Source organism: Pygoscelis adeliae, unplaced genomic scaffold, assembly GCF_000699105.1.
Source record: "Pygoscelis adeliae isolate BGI_AS28 unplaced genomic scaffold, ASM69910v1 Scaffold267, whole genome shotgun sequence".
NCBI classification, from domain to species: Eukaryota; Metazoa; Chordata; class Aves; order Sphenisciformes; family Spheniscidae; genus Pygoscelis; species Pygoscelis adeliae.
In genome coordinates, this window is record NW_008825150.1 from 889,479 (window position 1) to 905,935 (window position 16,457).

The window sequence follows — 16,457 nt, forward strand, 5'->3', positions numbered from 1 at the left end:
ATGCTGTGCCTGAGTTAATAAAACTTCTTGGGACCCAGAGCACGGGGGTAATGCTGCAAGGCGGTGGCTTCATCTGAAGTCTTTATCATTTTCCTCAATGCTGTTGCCTTTGGAAATGCCATACAGAGACAACTGAAGTGCCTCACTTTAGATAAAAAAAGGACTGCAGTCTTATGCTGAAAAAATGTTGTTGCATAATTTCTGGACCTGTGCCGTCCCTAGAAGTATAGGAACATTTGCACCAAGCTGCACCTAGGCTAATGAGCCCAGCTGGAGCTGATTTGTTTCTGCATCTCTGGTACAGATAATCTGACCATGGATAATTGAGTATTGACTCTATAAATAACCCACTTTGAAATCCTTGTCTTAAAATTGTTTTCTCTTCTTCCTGTTAGCTTCCAAGCTTACTCCCCCTGTAATCATTTCATGGCTGACCAAAGGCTACTCTCATGTTTTGACAAACAGATGTACTATTCGTTCTTCCCACCTGAAGTGACATGTTACACCAAGCATGGATGAAGCCAGGTCCTAGCACTATAAAAAGCCAGCTAAGCCCTGGTAGGAAATAACCGTCCTAATATGTTTTACCTATGCTCCAGTTGACTCGGGTGGTTTAAATCAGAAATTACTGATACATGTCAAACATTTGATACCTTGGAAAGGTGTTTATTGCATGCTTGTTCTCAGAGACCTCCTGTTGCATGTCTCATAGTTAAATGTCTTCAGGTAGAACTGATTCCTTTGTGTGGACTTGCTTGCAAGTTGGACTTCTAATGATCTTGGTTTGTTTGCTTACTGTCCATGTTAAAACTCGCAAGAATTGTTCTGAGTTGAGCTATGCCTTGTTTTAATGAGAAGTGATTTTTTTTTTCCCCAATGAGCTTATGTAAGTAATTATAGAAAGTAATTAGAGCACCTCATAGGAAAAATATCCCATGTCTTCAGCTGGTGAGCGTCTACACATTTATTTTTTTCCTAAAAGTTTTTCTAAAATATAGTCTGTGTGTGCTTCTGAGAAGGTGCATAGAAAGTTGGAACCACCTGCGCTGGATGACAGGTTGTTCAAGGCATTGGAAGTGGTAGGGGGGGAAGCTGAATTGCACAGCTGTGCTACGTTGTGGAGTTCATGCACCTTGGTAGGTAGTTGTAATGGAAATCATCTGTCTCTTTCCCCTGTGCTGTTCCTGCCATGTTAATACGTGACAGAGGCAACATGAGTGGGTGAATAAACTTGGAATGCCTTAAATTCAGATCTGCATTCAAATCGCTGTGTGGCCTTGGAAAATACCTTTCTTCACACAGCATCTGAAACACTGACCGTGCTTCAACAAATTTTGAAGTCTCAATTTGTTATTGATTGTATAGTAGCTTGAAAGAAACTGAGTAAAGGCCCATCTGAAAGAATTTTTTTATATAGGTAGAACAGACATTTAAAATTTTAGACATACAACACTCTCCCATTCAGGGCAACGATGGGAAAGCTGTTAGTATTATGAACAGGTAAATAGTGTATCCAAAACAAGTCATTTGTAATACATGAAGTTCATTGCAGTGACGAATGGTTAAGAGGCACATTCAAGGGCAGAATATGAAGTAGTTTTCACTTGGACTCTCAGAGGTTGATTTGCATCTATTTCGTTCATGTGTGATTAGGTCTGCGTTTCTTTAGTTTGCACAGTTAGAAGTCATAAATGATGCAAGCTGAAGTAGAAACCGTCTTTTTAGATCTTAAGCGCATGTAAATATAGAACTAAGGAGATTTTTAAGGGAGAGGAACAGATGAAAAATGCCCTACAAACCCACTTTTGTATTTGGGTATGTCTTTCAGTGTTGTCGGTTCAGTTTTGTTCTGTAGAAGATTGAGAGTTTGGTTTCTTGTTTGTAAGAGCTATTGTATGTTGTGAGGGAAACATGAACAAGTGACCTCTTCAGGAATTATTTTGCACATTCACTTTGGAGGCTGTGTATTAGGGGGTTATCACTTGTGGGTATTCCTGCAGCATTCTAAATAATGGATTTTATTATCTATGGCAAATAATGTGCCTGAAAGATGAGTGAGCTAATTTATCTAAAACGACTGGAATGAGGAAATATTCTGCAGTGACAGTTAAGCTGCTTTTGTAGCAGGGTTTGATAAAACGAATTGAAACTTAAATATCAGCTCATTCAATTTTCAAAACAAAACAGTGTCCTTAGTTGGGCAGATCTGTTTGGTTACCTGGATTTTCAAAAGATGTCAGAATATTCCAAGGGGATTATTTTGCCTGGGAATATCCATGAGGAGTGGCAAACACAGAAAAGCAAGTAAAAAATTTCATATACAAATTTTAACTTGAGTTTCCTAGAAGATGGTAATTATTATAATAATTATAGTAGTATTAATAACAATAATAATAGCAGCAATAAGGCTTATGTGATTATACCAATTTTGTCTAAGAATTTTTAACTCTTTGCCAATTTGGCTTGAAGAATACTGTTTTCAGCAATCTTGTGAAAATCAGCGACTGTGAAGAGACATCTTAATTAATGTGCCCCCAGAGAACAGTATTTCATGTGGCAGTAGCACGCTTGTACTGACAGTTGTCACACGTGTACCTATAGACCAGACAGAGTTTATCCTGTCTCTTTGCGGGGGGGGGGGAGCAAAGGACTGTGGATACAGGATGAAACGGTGAGGGTGCTGGGGGGCGGAGAAGCTCAGGGTAACCGAGATGGAGCAAATTTAGGGACCAAACCCACAGATTTTTAGAAAACGTTTTTCATTATTTCTCTGCTTATAAAACAGCTTGTTAAGAAATACATTGTTTCACCAGATGCTCGTTTTGGATCCCAAATAACAGAGCTGAAAAAGCCCGAAGGTTTAAACAATAGATTATATACAAGTCCTGCAAAGCCATTATTCTGGGCTAATTTCAGTAAAGTTAATGGTTTTGTACAAGTTTCTTCTAAGGAATGATAAAATGAGCTGGTGATATGTTATCTTGATATTGAATAAAATCTGACATCATATTATGCACAAAACCAGATCAAGAACATAAGTCTAAAAACGATAGCTTGTTTTCTCGGGGTCATAGTACAGCATTGTTTTTTGCCAAACCACCTCAGTAGTCCTATCTCACTCTTCTATGGCTTATCTTTTCTTATCTGTAAAAAGAAATGCCTTTATATCTGTTTGGATTAGGTAAAGCTTTAAAGAAATATCAGTTTTCTGTAATAGTTTTATGATAGATGAGGGGAAACATCTGATGAGTTCCTAAAAAAATAATGTACATAAATTACTTTTTTGTTATTATTTTGTAAATATCACTAAAGATGGAGATAGAGATACAGAGAAATATTTTACCTGATAAGTGTAAGTAAATAAGTAAAAATATGTATCGTCAGATGACCTTGAATGTGAAAGATCTGTCTGAGGCCTGAGGAAACAGGCCTTCATATTGTTACACAATATGAAGCATGAGAGGATGGCAATACTAAATTTTCCTCTATTTGCAACAGTGTGTCTGGAGTAAAATTATTTAAGTCGAGTGTTTGGAGGAATGACTAGGTGAGTTGCTTTTAAATTTGTATATTTAGTAAACTAGAGTGCTGTTCCTCTTATTGTATTTCAGTGTTAAATGTAAAGATACTTTTTTCTTGCATCTAACAAATAGCCAAATAAAGGATTTCTCTTCACATAAAAAATCACCCACAAAATTCTGATTTGTTGGCTCTGCTTACCTTTGTGTGAAGGAAAGTACTATTGCTTGATTGCTAGAAATACTTTAGCATTTCACCTGGTGTACCTGCCCTAAGTTTAGGGCTGATAATACATTTCCTTGCTCTGAGAACAAAAATGGTGGGAATGCCACCATCACTGGTCAGCGGGTAATGAGATACCAGCACAGAGGAACCAGTGCAAAAGGATGGTGAGGGCTGTCCTTCTGGTGTAAGGACCGGACGCGAGGTGTGAGATGGTGTTTACCTCAAACAGTCCCGGACACATCAGGATGTCTCACTAGTTTCGTGCTGGACTACCAGAGCATCTCCTCCAGCAGAATGGGAAATTTCTGTGCATAAGCTCTCCTTGCTTTTCTTTGGTAGAGTGTCACTCAAAAAAGTGTGTAACCAGGATTCACTTGCTCTGTTATTTCTTTTTCGCCTGGGGATTTTTGGCCTTGCTGAGCTGAGAAACGTGTATGACTTAGAGTAGAAAATTGTCATTTTTTCTGCAGTAGCAGTGTGTCAGGTGGCAAGTACTGATTACACGTGTGGAATTGTGTCATTACAAGAAGTGATGAATTCCTATTTAAATCTCCAACATTTTTAATCAAGTTAATACCCTAAATCATTAATATCGCCTTTTATAGCTGAAGAAACAGGCCTTGACACCAGAGTTAAATCTAGGTCTTCCAGCTCAGTGATGTGAAGACTGACATTGTCACCAGGGCAAGGTATTCACTCTTCCATCATTTTCCTGTGTCTCTGATACGTCAGTGATACCTTGGAGCTTTGTCTTTAGATCTCAAAATCCTTGTAAAAGAAGCAGACAAGTACCCAGCAGCTTAATTTTACATTTAGTGTAATTAATCACACTCTTTGAAGCAGTTTTTTGCCATGCTGGAGTTCCATTTGACCCTTCTTTGGGTTTTTTTTATGCTTTCTACAGAAGACGAATGGAAGTGTTCTGGGAAATGCTGACTGTGTGGCTTTTTATGGAATTTGGCCATTTTTAAGAGATTTGGCCACTTAAGAGTAATTTAGTGATATTCTAGAGATTATTCCTCCTGTCTCTTATAATTACCCTGGCAAATGACAAGTTTGTCCCATAAATAGAAGATTTTTCAGAAAAACAGCAGGTTCATCCTACTGTGTTAAACACAAACACCCTTCTTCTTTCCTGAACCAAGGAAGAAAAATGCAGTGTCTTCCTCTAAATATACACTTGTGTTTTTTGCTGCTTTTAATTTTGTACTCTGGTTCATTTCTGCAGTTACTTGAGTTGTATCAACAATTATTAAAAAAAAAAAAAAAACACCACAGCCGTTTTCAGCGCTTGTTGTTCTTGGCACAGGATCAGTTCTGGTGTCCAACTGGTAGGACCTGAAACTTGGTGCTTAACAAGTGCCTGTAGTCAAAACAGTTGGTGTGTGCGAGCGCTGATCTGGTATTTGCTGCGGCAGGTCATCTGCCTGATTTTTTTTACCGTGTGCAGAATACCTAATCACGTTGCTGTGTTTCTCTGACGGCATCTGTGGCAATGTGAATTGTTTCACGTTCCAAAAGTACATGTTTACAGTCGTCGTAGAATCAGATTAAGTTGGCAGCCTGCTCCTCTCTGTAAGTGGCTCAGTTTACATTTCTTCTTCTAGCAGGATGTTTTGCATAATTTTGCTGATCCTACTCACTTGTAGACTTTGTGAAATGGAGAATCGTTTTAGTGGGTTTATGTCAGAAAGCGAAGCTTGTGTTTATTGTAAATAAACACCAGCAGAATGGCGGTTATTTTAGCACTTGATAATTTCCCAATTATGTCATTTGACCTGGAATGAAGCTTGCGATTGTCGAGCTGCATTTTATGCAGCAGATCAGTCCGGGGGTTTGAGCTGGCAGTTTATTTCCTTTGTCAGTTTACAAGAAGTATCAAAATGAAACCGACTGTGCTGTTTCCTTTCCAGCGCGCAGTGCAAGAAGGGCGGAACGGTTTGCGGATATTATTTCCAAACTTTTTCAGTTGGACTTGGAATAGTGTTTTGTCAAAAAAGCTGGTAAAGTTATCCTTTAGTCTTGCAATGTTATGCTGTAGTTTGCTAGCATCAAACCCAAGTTTATTTTTGTTTAACCTCACGTACTGGGTTTTGTTAGGTTTTTTCAGACTGTGGCTGCAAAATGAAAGTGCTTACAAGGTGTTTATGAACTCTTGTTATGAACCAGCTGCCAGTTACTGCACGATGACACATTTCTGCAAGCAGTCTAGTTGTTCAGTTTTCTGATTGCTGGCTGTTGCTTTTTGGGCATGTGTGGGTTTTTTTTCTCTTTTAGTTTTATTAGAATTAATGCCAAGTACACTTGCAAACTTTGAACCGGGATCAGTACAAGGTGGCAGTTTTCACTTACTATTTACTGAAATTGTAAGTATACATTGCTCAACTTTGCACAGTGAAGGGCTGTGCAACAAAACACCTCAGGATATACTGTAAATAGAAAAACTGTAATTTGTGCATAGGTGGTGTATGGACTTACCATAAGTAACATCTTCATCAACAAGACTGTGATACGTTACTGGAACAGAATCACGTTGTGGATGAGATACTAAATTTCATTACCATCTGCTTAAATATTGTAAATGGGGAATAACAAACAGTATTCATATTGTGTTGGGGCAGTCAGATAAATTAGTTTATGCTCTTTTAAGTAAAAAGGCTATGAAGTCAAGGGTTGTGATGAATACAAGCTTCAAAGGAGTTTTATTTTTCTGTAATGTTTACTAACAGCAAATAACTTTCTTACCTTTCTGTGTTTTAGCAATTGTATTTTGTTTGTTTTTACCAAGTGTAATACCAAGCTATAATCCATAACACTGGGACTCTGAGTTATTCGTGGGTCAACCTAAAATTGATTTTTGCTTTAGGCCTCTTGTGCGCAGGAAGTCAAATCGTGCTAAACGAGAGTAATGTTTCAAAATGACTGGTGCTGACAAAGTTCTGGTATCTCTCTTCTGACAACGTTAGAGGGATTTTTTGTTTTGTTTTGTTTCAACTACGTGCAAAAAAATACTGAAAGACCAAAGGCATATCTTTCTCTGCGCTCAAGCTGTATCATGACTTTTTTCCTTTGCAATCTTCTGTGCCTCACCGATGGAGAAGACACTAACTGTGAGCAAAAACTGTTCACTTGATTTGATCAATTTTGAGTAGCACATGTTGGGTAAGAATGGATGTAGGTGGGATATACTAAGAAATGGTTTTTGTTTGTAGTCCAAATTAGAGATATCTGCAGTTTCAGGATCATGTAAAGATCTTTTTGGCTACAAAACTACTGCAGTCCACCTGGAAACGTATGGTTGACGTATTTTACTGGCAACATATTTACTGTTGTGTTGTTGTCTGTAAGGTTTGCTGTGAGCTAAGTGAGTGCTTGATCTTGTGTGAGAGAGTCGAGGCAAAAATTTGAGGAGAGACTTTCTACTCAGAATGTGATTTTTGCCTCTTTTTCCCACACGCTGTGCTTGTGGCTCTGGAGCTCATGTTGCCTCTATTGCTTTGCTTTTTTGCTTATGATTAGAAGGAGATGTGGCATTTCCTGCAAAACAGCTGCTAGTATTCCCTGGTGACCCATCGGAGAGGATCCAGTGGAATTACAGATTCAAAGGCAGACCTAGAGGACTTTGGCAGCTGCAGCAGAGGTTTTGGGGAAAGGTAGGGGGTTGCAATGTGTAGGATGCAGGAAGGAGGATTAGAAATGGAGTACAAGGGCATGGGAGAGAAGCTCTGGAGATTCAGGGACTGTTAACTCTCCAGCAACATAAGGACTTCACATCTACTGACAACTCAGATTTGGCTGAGAAAGTTGGACTATATCCATGTTTCCATAGGATGTAGAGAATCTCCTGGAACAGTTTAAGATCATTCGCAATGCTACTGATGCAGAGTTTGCAATGCGCATTAGGACGATACGTAGTGCTGGGCTTTTAGACCCTTGCCGCTAACTAGAAAAAATAACAGGTATCGATCTGAAATTGATTCTTTAGAAAGTGCAGTTAATTCAGTGAGAGAGTGTTAAAACTTTCCTCCGAGATTAATGTCATTATTACATTAACTGTTTGACAGCAGAAGTCACATGTTGCTTGTCACTTGCTGCAGTGGCTGTGCTGAGACAGCTGAGAGGTTGCAGAAGGATTAATGCAGTAAAGAGGACTGTAACTTTGATTGTGTTCTCTCTGCTCTTGGATTTGACAGCAACTGGTATTTAGAAACAAAACAGAATATGTGTTGTTATTTATGTGGAGTGTAAACATCCATTTGGAAGTATTTAAATGAATCGGAAAAGTTCTCTTTCATATTTTAAACTTGAGCACACATTCATAGTGTTGCAGGCTTCTGCAGAAACTGAAATGCATGTAGAATTTAGGTTAGTATCTTACGAGTGATAACTGGTTTTCTAGTTACCTTGCAGGATTTTTTCATTTTTTAGGGGCAAAAATTTTCATTCTACTTTAGGTTCAATTATGTCCAGTGACTATTCCACTGCTGTATGTAAACAGGGACAGCCATGTCCACAGCTGCATGTGTACGAGTTCACCTGCCCTGCTAGATCTAATCTGTCTACACATGAACTTCAGACGAACGTAGAAATTTTTACATAGATGGCTGGTTGTCTCCTGAATGTTAGTATGTGAATATCTAATTTTATAACAACTATTTGATGTGCAGATGTCTTTTATTCACATATTAATTTATTACATAGGCTGTATAGTAGCAGATTTCTGTATTGTGTGTAATTCCTTGTATATATGTAAAATATGAATAGGCAAATTAGTAGAAATTTTTAAAAAACAGATGTGACCAGGAAACTCAGTTTGATAGAGGAGTACCGCCACCCTGGTTTAAGCAGTTGATTTTGACAGCTGACAACCTTCTTGCTTTGTCATATATTCCCATTATTTCTCTTTGAAGCTTATTACCAATGTCTAAGGCCAATTCACTGCCACATACGTAGTAAGGAAGGAAGAACCTAATAGTTCTTGAGAAGGAATATATCAATATTTAGTTATGATTTATGCCCCCACCACTGAGACTTGTCTGAGGTTTCATGCCTTTGGCAAGTCCAGCCTCCTGCGGCCATGCTTGCCCAGCTCAAACAGTGGTTTTCTGCCCCCTTGGAGCGAGTTACTCTTCCAGCTCTCCACTGTGGCCCTACCTGGAAGGTGTTGCTGCCATCTTCTCCTGCTGACACTAAAGTGACATTCGCTTATATGAGTAAGCGTGCAGATTTTACCCGTCTGAACAGTGTCTGAGAACACCGACGGTTGTGTGGCACTGGCTATTTACATTCTTCCTCCTGTATGACTTTACAGTGGTCATAATTTCCATTTTGCTTCTAGGAAATTTCAGGAGAAGGTGGGTAATGCTGATAATTCTCAAATATGTATCAGAGTCTGTCTAAAACGTGGAAGACTTTCAGTACCCGTGTTTTGGGGGAAGAGGGGAGTTTGAGGAGGTAAAAGGAAACACCAAATATAGCAGTTGGCTCTGATCACAAGAATGACCACCAATCCGACACACTCAGATAAAATAAGTAATCTTGTAACCTTTTCATTCCCTATCTTTTAAGTAAACATTTATTTAAAATAGTGGGATGCACTTTATTATATTGTCATATCAGAACAGTGCCTCTTCCACCATTTTCTATGTTATAGTAAAAAATCCAAAGTTAATGTACTGCTTTGCAGTACATTTATTAATTCTTGGGAATTAATAAATTGAGAAAGTTGTCTAGGGAAAAGCACCAAACATTTAGCTTGACTAAAAATCAAGTGTAAAGAGACTGTTAAAAAATAACTTGCTATGGCACGTGATACTTAGATGACTTTAAAATATAATTTTAGATGGTCAGTATCTTGAATGTCTGTCTTTCCGGAAGATTAATTTTAATAACAGAGTAGTGTATTTCACTTCCAAATATATCCATAGGGATGATATCGAAGACACAGTTTACTTAGAAGGCAGTCGGTCTTGAGAAAACCAGTAGCTGTGGTGAAGATTGGAGTAATTAATCCTGAATTTATATAATTTGTGTATGGAAATCATGTTTTTCCCTGAGTTTCACTTTATATACAGCTTGGTTTTGTTGCTAACATAGCAATTCCTTTTCATCAGTCCTCAAGTAATTAATGGGAAAGTTGCAAATTTTTATTAAGCTAATTTAAATTGATTAAGTAGTTGCTGAGAAGGTTGGTGAATCTTGAAACAGTAACTATTATTTAACAAAATAAATACCCTCTGAATGGAACTCTGCATTTCAGAGGCAGATGCGTAGCTTACACAGTCGTTGCCACAAATGTGAGGTGAAATGAATGTAAATTAACTGCATCCTGCAAAGGACTTTTAAAGGCAGACACTGCACACTGAGGTGTGTGGCGGGGTGAAAACTGGCAAATGGCAGTTGGCATTTGGGGTGTGAGGGGAGCTTCTTCTTGTATTTAAAAAAAATTAAGACACTTGTGTTCTTCGGTTGCAGGAGAATCTGGAGGGAATTTCAGCATTTGTAATTAAAGCTGTGAATATGAAGTTACAGAAGTGCTTGATCTTTAATAGAAAATGCCTTTATTTGGTCACTGCAGATATAATAGAAACAGTTTGGAATATTCTTTTTTTTTTTAAGCATTTATCTTTGTGCTTGAGGTATTCGCCTATTGCAAACTAATCATGGATGAATCCTTCTGCTACTGGCAAGTTTTTACTTGTGAGGATGCCAGACAAATTGTCATGTTTTGATTCTCTGTGGGAAAATTTTTCTTAGTTATCCTTGAAATATCAAGCTAGCGAGCACAGGGTTGATGATGTAAATACAAAGCCTTCCCTTGCAGCAGCAGGTTGCTGTTGCTTCCTTAACCTGCTCTTGGCTGAGGGAGCGATGCAGTGCAAGCTCAGAGAGTAGCATCCACTTGGATTCTTCAAGTTAAGTGCTGAAGGCTTTACGCAAGGAAAAATTGCCGCGTGTTGAAGGAGAAACTCCAGCTTGTCCAAAGTTCTCTGTCTATAATTACATTACGCTTGCTGCGTTTGATTACTGTGTCAGTAGCAGGAGTACCTGGCTGATCCCCACCGTGGAAGCTCTCGGTGCCGGGGTGCCGGCAAGCCGGAGTCAGCTGCTGCTGAGCACAGCCCTGCTGACTGGAAAATTCCTCTTCCCCCAGCCCGCCCGTGCCGCCCGCCACCTGTGGCTGGGGCGCACCGGGGCTGGCTCGCTGCGGGGTGGAGGGGTTGGGGAAAGGGTGTTCCCGCAAATGGGGGGACAGGACTGTTAACGATTTATAGCACCTCTCAGCAACAAACAGCTCCTGTCTGTTGTAATATTTTGTAGTTGTGCTTAAGTTCACAGCGCCAAGCCCATTGTTTGCAGCACACTGTGATCAGCCAGCTGGCCAAGCACTAGCACTTCTCCCCTAGAGGAGTATATGATTTGTAAAGAATGGCCAAATACCTTCTTAAAACAATCTTTTTATTTAGCAATATCAGGGATAGGACATTTAGTTTTAAAAAAAATACTAATAATAACCAAACCCAAACAATTTTGCTGAAGTCTGTCTGTCCTGAAGCCTATTCTCCTGTTGCGGGGTCTGCAAGGCCTTGCTTTTTGCAGTACTTAAGAGGTCTCTCATGTGAGCGTGAACAGTGCTTACACAAGGGCCTGACCTCTGGATCCAATGTTTGTAACTGATACATAAACTTCCTGCTTTCTTGCACTTGCCATTTGCTCTCTGTGGAAAAAAATGAGCTTTTACCTTGATTGGTGCTTGGAGATAACCTCCAAACTATGAACCAGGCCAAAGCCTGCCTCTCTGGAAGGGCTGGGAGCAGTAGACCTTTTGCTACTTCTCAGTCTTCCGGTTGTTTTCCTTACAGCTTCCCATTAAGCTTGAAACAAGATAGTCATAAAGTAAACTGCTCAATAACCGGGTCACATGAATTGTTCATAAACCATTATAGAAGCAATCTTATGTCTGTCACAGAGTATTTCACTGAGTCATCTGAGCTGTTGTTACATACTCTCCTCTTTCTACTTTATGTGAAGGAGCTGGGACACCTAGTGCACCTCACACAGATGCTGGTGGTTGCTTATTGCTTAAAAAATGGTTTGAGATTTCTTGGTGAAATTTTCTGGGAGATTATTAGCATTTATTTTACAATTTTTTACATTTTTCCAAGCACTTCACAGAGTTGATTTTGTTTAATTATCATTTGGCTTTATTACATTCACAACAGTAATGAACTGGTGTTCTTTGGAGTGATGAAATCATTGTGACTAGCATAGAGAAGAACAATTTCCTCTTCCCTGACTTCTTTTTTTCTTTTAGCCTATGAAATGCTGTAAAGCTTATTATTTTTCCATTACAGAACGAAGACACGGTTCAATGTGTAAACCTTCCCCTTCTCCAGCTTCTCCAGCCTGCAATTCCAGGACATCCCTAGTACAGATGAAACCGAAATCCTGTATCAGCGGCCATAACCCTGTCAGCAGCAACTCAAAGCCATTCAAAACGCCCAAAGACAATCTACTTACCTCCAGTAGCAAACAGCACACAGTCTTTCCTTCAAAAGTATCACGGGATAAACCATGGTAAGTACCAAAATAATAGTTACTGAAGATGTTGGTGTTAAAAAAATAATAAGTATCTCTATGTTCTAGTATCTCCCAGTCCTGTTTAGTATCTTTATCAATGATCTGGACGAGAAAATCGAGTGCACCCTCAGTAAGTTTGCAGACGACACCAAGTCGGGCGGGAGTGTTGATCTGCTCGAGGGCAGGAAGGCTCTGCAGAGGGACCTGGACAGGCTGGATCGATGGGCCGAGGCCAACTGTATGAGATTCAACAAGGCCAAGTGCCGGGTCCTGCCCTTTGGCCACAACAACCCCATGCAACGCTACAGGCTTGGGGAAGAGTGGCTGGAAAGCTGCCTGTTGGAAAAGGACCTGGGGGTGTTGGTCGACAGCCGGCTGAACATGAGCCGGCAGTGTGCCCAGGCGGCCAGGAAGGCCAACGGCATCCTGGCCTGTATCAGAAATAGTGTGGCCAGCAGGAGCAGGGAAGTGATCGTGCCCCTGTACTCGGCACTGGTGAGGCCGCACCTCGAATACTGTGTTCAGTTTTGGGCCCCTCACTACAAGGAGGGCATTGAGGTGCTGGAACATGTCCAGAGAAAGGCAACGAAGCTGGTGCAGGGTCTGGAGAACAAGTCTTATGAGGAGCGGCTGAGGGAGCTGGGGTTGTTTAGCCTGGAGAAAAGGAGGCTGAGGGGAGACCTCATCGCTCTCTACAACTCCCTGAAAGGAGGCTGTAGCGAGGTGAGTGTCGGTCTCTTCTCCCAAGTAACTGGCGATAGGACGAGAGGAAATGGCCTCAAGTTGCGCCAGGGGAGGTTTAGATTGGATGTGAGGAAAAATTTCTTTACTGAAGGAGTGGTTAAACATTGGAACAGGCTGCCCAGGGAAGTGGTTGAGTCACCATCCCTGGAGGTATTTAAAAGACGTGTAGATGTGGTGCTTAGGGACATGGTTTAGTGGTGGACTTGGCAGTGTTAGGTTAGGTTTATGGTTGGACTCGATGATCTTAAAGGTCTTTTCCAACCTAAACGATTCTATGATTCTGTGTATATTTCACAATCATAAAAAAAAAAATCAATATTCTCATCTAAGTTTACAGTTTAAGCCTCGACATTTCCTAAGGGAGGAAACTGGGATGTTTTTAAATTAAAAAATATATATATATATAGGAAGAGGAAAAAGGACTGGGTTACTTTTCTGATGTTCCATCAAATGTCTGCTTTTCTAAGATGCATATAGCAAGTGAGATATTGACCCAGTTTGCTATCTTTAAGGTCCATCTTCCATTACCGTATCAGCCCTTAAAACTGATGCTTTTAAACAGTAGGATAATTTTTGCAGAGTTCTTAATATTGGCTTAACTGATGTTCATGAAAACTTACTGGTTATAGTCATTTACCTTCAACAGCAGCTGCTGTTGGAGCTCATTCTGTATTTTGATAATGTTTGATGCCTTATAAGAAGACGGAAGAAAATTCTGGCTGCAAAAATCACTATTCTGGGGGACTCTTACATCATGTACTGCGATATATATACACACATATAGGCTTTGAGACTGCCGGCCCCATCCTCCCGTGACTGTGATGATAGCAGCCGAGTTGCAAAAATGTAAAAGAGAGCAGAACTGAGTCACTATTTTATCCCATAAGAAACTGTTTTGTTTTTAGCTATTTACAGAAAAGATGCTTTGTGATTAGGTCACTAGGTTGGTAACTCAAGAGGTGTGGGTTCAGCTCCTGGTTCTGCACAGGCTACTGTTACGACTCAGTCTCCTCGGCCTCAGTTCTGTGTCTGTGAACTTAAGAAAAAGGAAGTCCTACTATCTCAAGTTCTATCTACTTACTCTGTAAAGATCCTTCCCTTCTGTATGGAATATCTAGCATAAGAAGGTCATGATTTTAGGTAGGGTTTCTGGACACAACTGCCTTAAAGCAGTAAATAATCCAATGCAAACCATTCACCCATGAGACAAAGCATAAACTCAAATTATGTTAAAGTAATAGCTTGTGTTTTCTGCCTGCAATGTGCACTAGTTGGTATGATTTCAAAGAGGGCAGCTTCTGCCTAGCTGTAGAATTTACCTTGCACTGGAACAAACTTGATCAAAATCTAACCTTCCTATAAATCTGACCCCACCATCTCTATAAGCATGATGAGCATTCTGGACAACTACGGTATATAATTCTGAAAATAGAAAATCTGGACGTTTAGATTACACACGCACATACACACAGATGAGATAGAGGCTATTCTAGTTAAAGTGTAAGTGCCTCGTTTACTGTTTAAAAAAAAATATTCTTGACTGAATAGTGACCTTTTCTTCTAAATGTTGGAGAGGAATTTTATACAAGAGGGGTTTTTTTTTAAGTCTAATTAAAAGAAAATCAGAAAGGACTTTAGAGTATTAACACTACTGACTATAAAACTGTTTCTCGTCCTAGTGTTACAGACAGCAACTTACATGTCCACATTTCAGCATATTAACTGAATCTATAAACAATATTTTCCGTTCTGGCAACAGATGGCATTCTGTCAGTCAGTAAAAGCTGGAAGGGAACAAAATAACTGAGCATTTCCACCAATCCCTTTTCCCTTTATTGGGAACATCCCAAACATTTACTGATGATTAACAAGGTAGATTTAGCCTTTTAAAACTGTTGTACTGCTCTGTTAATACTTTGGCAATGAATATTATACAACAATATAAATATTGTTGTGTATATATTTTACAATATATTATACAATAATATACAACAATAGTTGTACCTGTGAATTACCCAATTCTTGCAGCTCTGCTGGGAGATAATACTGTGGGTTTGTTTACCAGTGGGGAAAAATGAGGCCTATAGTAGTTAAAGATATTGTAATCATCACATAACAAACTACAAATAGTCTGGAGTGGAGATCAATGAAACTGTCTTTCAAAATTTAGTGTTAAGTGCCTTAGATTACATGACTTGTTAAAGAATAAAATCAGTCTGATAATCATCACAGGCTATAGAGTCCTGACAGCTGTTACAGAAGAAAGTGTTTTTTCCTATTCCATTAGTGGATTATAATTTTTATTTAGAATTCTAGAAAATATTCAGCAGGTCTGATTTTCTTAAAGGAGAAATTGTTCATAACATTTTTTCTTTCTTAAGATAAGACTATAACTTCTATTCAGCTGTCTGTACAAGCCATAGAATTTCACCCACTTATCTTTTAGAAAGAAATACTCAATAGACACAAATACATTTGTCTCAAAAATGCAAATAGGATTCATCATGTATCCAAGCGTGTTGTGGTTTATCATCCTCAGAAGCTTCCAGTTATTCAGTGGTTTTGTCTGTTACATTGCAGTCTCGTACCACAAACACTTACTTGACATAGGTTCTTCCAGACAGTTACCAAATTAGCTTAATTCGGGAATTGTATCACTTGTAATGATTGCTTTCCAGACCTGGAATAACCTTTGTTGTGCTTCCCTGATTCTTTGATCCAGCATCTCTTTTACATTTCAGCTGTTACAATTAGTAGTAGTATTTCAGCAATGGCCTCTGCAACAGCATGGCCCAGTAGATCTGTCTGTTGTCATGCCTGCCTGCATGTAGACGCAACTCTTCCGTTGTTTAATTCATTATAGTTTTGGTTGAGTCATCATCTTAAACATTGACTGAGTAGCTCTTTCTCTTCTTCACATCCTGTGTTGTTCTAAGATGCGCTGCAGAGGTTCAGGTTGCTCCTTCGCTAATGCTTTAAAAAGCATGATCAGAATGATCAGATGAGAGAGATCTGGAATTGTTTCATTTTTGTAGCCGCTGTTTTAATACTTCCCTTCTTGTAGTTGGAATAAGAAGGATTACTGTGACTACATCATCCAGAAATATCTGTCAGCTCTGTTTTTTTTTTTTTCCCCCTGTATCTCTAACATTGTTGCTATTAATATAGCAATGCTCAGAGACTGGAGCAGTGCTGGAGCACCACCGCGCTGTGCATAAGATAAATGTAAACCATCGTTTTCTGAAGCTTACAGTCGAGGTGGTAAGAGGTATAGAAAAAGGGTAGAAAATAGAGAGAAAAAGGCAAAGAGTAAGATGATTGGTAGTAATAATAATAATGAACAGGCAATCATAATTAATAAGAATACCCCGGATACTTACCCTTTATAA

At 39.3% G+C, this 16,457-nt stretch overlaps 1 protein-coding gene across 1 annotated transcript in view; it reads left to right on the forward strand.

Moving 5' to 3' along the window:
• Window positions 1–16,457, forward strand: part of ATXN7L1 (ataxin 7-like 1) — a 123,459-nt gene that overhangs the window by 72,320 nt on the left and 34,682 nt on the right. The window contains exon 3 of the mRNA XM_009328324.1: window positions 12,099–12,321. Coding sequence (XP_009326599.1) covers window positions 12,099–12,321 — 223 coding nt within the window. The remainder of the gene's footprint in view (window positions 1–12,098; window positions 12,322–16,457) is intronic.